We start from the raw sequence: 5,250 nt of genomic DNA, 5'->3' as shown, positions 1-5,250 counted from the left end.
TTTTCAGAAACTCAGAATTTCAGAAACTATAAATTTTGCGTAGAGTGGCCACTTATGAAAAACATTCTCTTGTATTTGTAAGTTTAATGAAGTTGTTTTGAAATAAATATATATTGTTAACTGTACCTGGTCATGTATTGAACAACCTAAAAATGTCAGTTAGTTCTAAGTGGTATTGCGCTATTATAATTTGTGATGATTGTAAAGTAATTCTGTTATTATGGAGTTAGCTGTATGTCTCAGTCTGATCCATATAAAGCAAATTACTATAAATTATATAATATTATTGTAAATAATTTTATGAAACAAAATGTACAATAAAAAGAAAAGCAATGATTTCCTTGAATGCCTATTTAATGATACAGTGTTATATTTCTAGAAAGTTCATTTTTTAAAGAATGAAACATTAAAACATAATTGTGCCTTAAAATAAGTATATTATTTTAAATAAGTCTTTTGTTTAATTGTGCACAATATTTTAAATACCTCTAAGTAGCTGGATCTTGGAGGAACATCTTAAGTTCTGTGAGAAAAATTAACATTGGTATCATTACAAAGATAATTAAGGAAGAATCATGACCTGTGCAGAAATCTTTCATTTCAAATATGCTTTTTTATAATCAGTCAAAATCACAATATATGTATGTATATACAAAAATATACTCACGTTCTTCTTCTCTTATGACATATTCCCCAATGGCTCATTATCTTCTAAAGTTAGGCCATCTCTAAAACTTTGGAAATAGTGAGTTGCAGCGATTGTATGCACATGATGGTAGGGAAAAATTATTTCATGAGCATTCATAGAAAATACTTGGAAAGGAAAACAGGTTTAATTAGTACTTAGAACAACACATTACAGGTAGTCCTCGACTTATAACAGTTCATTTAGTGACTATTCAAAGTTACAATGGCACTGAAAAAAGTGACTTATGACCATTTTTCACACTTACAACTGTAGAAATTGCATCATGATCAGATGATCAAAATTCAGAACCTTAGCAAGTGTCTCATAATTATTATGGTTGAAGTGTCCTAGAGTTACATAATCATCTTTTGTGACCTTCTGACAAACAAAGTCAATGGGAAAGCCAGATTAACAAGCACATTACAAACTTAACCATTACAGTGATTCACTTAGCAATTGTGGTAAGAAAGCTTAAAACACTTAGTAAAACTTAACAATCATGTTATTAACTTAACTACTGTCTCACTTAGCAATGGAAATTTTGGGTTCAATTGTGGTCATAAGATAAAGACTGACTGTGTCATAGTTCAAGCATTCTTTTATGTAATATGTGTTTCCAGTTAACATAATGGTGACATATTCCCTTTTAAAGAAATATGCTGAAGATCAATCTTACATAGCATGTCTGCAGGCAATATAAGTTTCCAAAATTACAATTTGCCATACAAATGCACACCCATGGATCAAAGGATACCCATCTAGAAATATATGTGCACGGGGAAGGCTTCCAAGTAGAACATTATAATATATAAGTATAACAAATAAGTGAAATGAAATAGAACAATGGTTAACACCCCTCTGCTGAACAGCAGTTGATGAGAATGTCAGTAGCTGGGCTTTGCACTTGAATGAAAGGAAAAGGAATAGGGCATTAGTTCACCCTTCTGTGCTCTTGATAGCTGCAAATTGTGATAAAATTGCTAAGTTTCAAGTTTGATTATTGCCAACTACTGTTGAATAGAGTGATAGGAACATAAAACACAACACTAAAGTCAAAATCTGAGACAGAGACCATTAATATATGCTGGAGTTCTTTAGTCTCCTTTCTAAAACAATTTTTTGGGGAAAAGCAAAATAATATTTTGGGGTGGGAGTGCCAAAATACCAAAGATCAGGTATAGGATATGTACTGACTCAAATGACAATAATGTTGACCCTCTGAAGGTCATGAATGGTTGTAAATGGCCTGTAAAGTTGTATTTTTAGGCACCATCATAACTGAATGGCCATTGAAAAATGGCCATCATGGATGGTAAATTTGTGTGAAAGTTATAACATTTGGATTCACACAATGATGCAAAGCAATTAAAGGAATAATATCGCTAACAAGCCAAAACTATTTTTATTATGATTTAATAAATTTGAAAAAAAAAACACCTCATGGTAGATTATATATAGTAACTGCAGCAAGATTATTGTATGCACAATCATGGAAAAATAAGGAAAATCCCATAGTGAAGTATCTTGGAAATATCAGAATTTGAAGAAATGACAAAGGTAAGGTTAATTTGGATTTCAAATTCATTAAGTCAAATAGGCCATTGTTAGAGGATGGAATAAAAAATAAACCTATCAGCACAAGAAGCATTTTACATACACAAAATGATAAGTGAGCATTGATACTTAATTTACCACAATGGAGTAGAATTTACTGAAGAAAGGAATATTACAGAAAGAAACCAAACCAAAATAATATCTGAGAACAGAAAAAATATTCTTTCTTTCAATCATTTCTTATGTACAATTATTAAAAAGGTTTAAAGTATTTTATAAATACTTAATAGTTTTAAACAAAGTAATATTGAGTTTCAGATACAATAATGTAGCACTAGCACTTAGACTTATATAGTGCTTCACAATGCTTTTACAGGCCTCTATAAGTAGTTTACAGAGTCAGCATATTTCCCCCCAAAATTTGGATCCTCATTTTACTGACCTCCAAAGGATGAAAGATTGAGTCAACCTTGAGCCTGGGGAGATTTGATCTGTCAAATTGCACGCAGCCAGCAGACATATCCTGCAGTATTGCATTTTAACTACTGTGCTACCAAGACACTCCCCAGAAATAAGCCCTAATGCTTATTTTGGGGCCTAAAAAATAAGACACCCCCCCCAAAATAAGACCCAGTCTTATTTTGGGGAAAACATGGAAGTAGGGAGTGTGGTTTGTTCTCAGTTTACATTTTAATGGTTTGCCCTAACACGGTTAATGGATGTGGTCTTGGAGATTCTATTGCCCAGTGGGTTCTGCTATTACCTTGTACAGCAGTTTCTTGATTGAGGTATTATTTGATTCTTGATTGATAGTCTGAGCTTAATCTTGGTTTTATTCTATGTTCATCTGCCTGTTTTAGTCTTTTTGTTACCTTTTTGGCTTCTTGATTATCTCTTTTGTATGGTCTGCAGATATTGCTTATACTTATCTATTGATGTCTAGTTTAGCAGAATGCCAACCTTCTAGAAATTCTCTAGCATTTTTGGACTTGACTTAATCTAAAATTGTCACACTTTCCCATTTAGAACTATGGTTATGCCTGTCCATGAGTTATGAAATTAAAGAGTTTTCATTATCTCTTCTGAGTGCTAGTTGATGTTCATTAATACCTTCTGCTAATCTTCTTGCTGTTTGTCCTCTGTAGTGACTATTGTAGTCATTGCATTGTATACTTTAGATGACTCCTAAACCAAGCCTGTTTACTGCAACAGTACCTCTTAAATCAGCTTTTTATGAAGATAATACACATTAACATTACATTTTCTCCTGGAAATTAATATTGGAATCCTATTTGTCTGATTTATTTTTAAACCTCTCGCCAGTGTATTTGTGTGTATATTTGTGTGTTTGTCTTTGTATGTATAATTCCTTTTGTTTCTAAATTGTAAGATATCCCAGTCAAAGATTATCAGCACATTATTTTGCTATTCTCTATCTTCCTTTAAATATAAAGGAATAAAATATAAAGATGCTTAGATACTGCTTTATTATGAATTTCTATACTTTGCTGTGTAAACAAACAATAGTAATAAAAATTGCACAATATTGTTTTTACATAATAATAATGATTTCTTTCTCTGAAGCACAGTACTTGAAAATGTATTCGTCAATTTATTCAAAATAGTTTATATTCTTAAGGTTTATGCACACAGTGCTATAAGTACATTATGCTATTCACCAGCTTGCAGCATTTGGTGAAGATGCCTAGGAAATCAATAGCAATAACCACAAGCAGCTTCAGTTAGTGAAATAAAATGATTTCACAGTTTCAACAGAAAACGAACAACAAATATATCAGTGAATGACTTTTCAACATTACAAAACCAACAAGCTAAAAAAGGTATACTGATGTTCAACATTGCATGCAGAGCTTGTTCTTAACTACTATTCTTCCTAGTGCCCCCAGAACCTCTTGATTTCGGAGAGTATAAACCAAAGGGTTAAAAACAGGGGTTAGCACACTATTAAAAATATATAGTGTTTTTTCAATCTCATGCATCTTCTTGTTTGGAGGAAGAAGATAGATAAATATAGCAACACCATAATACATAGTCACCACAGCCAGGTGGGACCCACATGTTGAAAAAGCCTTCATTCTGCCTCCTTCTGAGGACATTCTTAGGATGGCCTGAAGAATGCGCATGTAGGAAAAAAGAATAAAACCAAGGGGAAGAAGGAGTGTCAAAATGCTACTGAAGTATATGTTTATTTGGCTCAAAGAGGTATCCGTACAAATGAGGCTAAACATTGATTTAAATTCACAACCAATATGGTCAATTTCATTGTTTCCACAAAATTTGGCTGGCTTTGCAAGGCAAGGAACTATTATAAGTGTAAAGGCTATAAACCATGCAACAGCAGCCAAGAAGAGGCAAACTGGTCTGCTCATGATAAAAATATAGTGCAATGGCCTAGAGATTGCAATCAGACGATCATAAGCCATGATGGCCAGGAAGAAGCATTCAGTTGTTCCAAATAAGAGACTAGCATACATTTGGGTAAAGCATCTAGTAGAAGACATCAAAGGCCTTTCCACTAAGCAATTGGCAATTGACTGTGGGATTGTAGATGTTGTGAATCCAAGGTCAATAAAAGACAGATTACACAGGAAAAAGTACATGGGATTGTGTAGCTGTGGATCATTTATGACTACTAAAACAATGAGGACATTTCCAGCAATTGCTAGAAAATAGGAAACAATATAAACTGGTATCAAAACCATCCTTGACTTGGGTCTATTGGACCAGCCTGTGATAATAAATTCAGTCACTATGGTCTCATTTTCTCCTATTTCCTGCATTAGGGTTGATCTGGAAAGGACAAGAAGAAAAGACACAAATATATATGTTGTTCATTTGCAAAATGTTTGAAAGTCTTCTTTTTAATATAATCTATATTTGAATGTTTAACATCTAAAATAATCTTGCCTGTGTGTGTGAATTATTTTTCCATAAATGATCAGGAATCAAGGAATATCTTCAATTTCCAGATAAATTTCATCTGAAGA

The 5,250-nt window shown here is 32.8% G+C and overlaps 1 protein-coding gene across 1 annotated transcript; it reads right to left on the bottom strand.

Moving 5' to 3' along the window:
• Window positions 1-4,095: 4,095 nt before the first annotated feature.
• On the bottom strand, window positions 4,096-4,965 carry LOC309401488 (olfactory receptor 13H1-like; the record flags this gene model as incomplete). The annotated part of the gene is made up of 1 exon (XM_081970550.1): window positions 4,096-4,965. One exon carries the CDS (start codon window positions 4,963-4,965, stop codon window positions 4,096-4,098), a length of 870 nt encoding a protein of 289 aa, XP_081826676.1.
• Between the last annotated feature and the right edge of the window lie 285 nt (window positions 4,966-5,250).

The sequence above is a fragment of the Natrix helvetica genome (genome assembly GCF_964273705.1).
Source record: "Natrix helvetica genome assembly, chromosome: Z".
NCBI lineage: Eukaryota > Metazoa > Chordata > Lepidosauria > Squamata > Natricidae > Natrix > Natrix helvetica.
The sequence above is the reverse complement of the archived record's forward strand: the minus strand, read 5'-3'. Positions and strand labels throughout refer to the sequence as shown.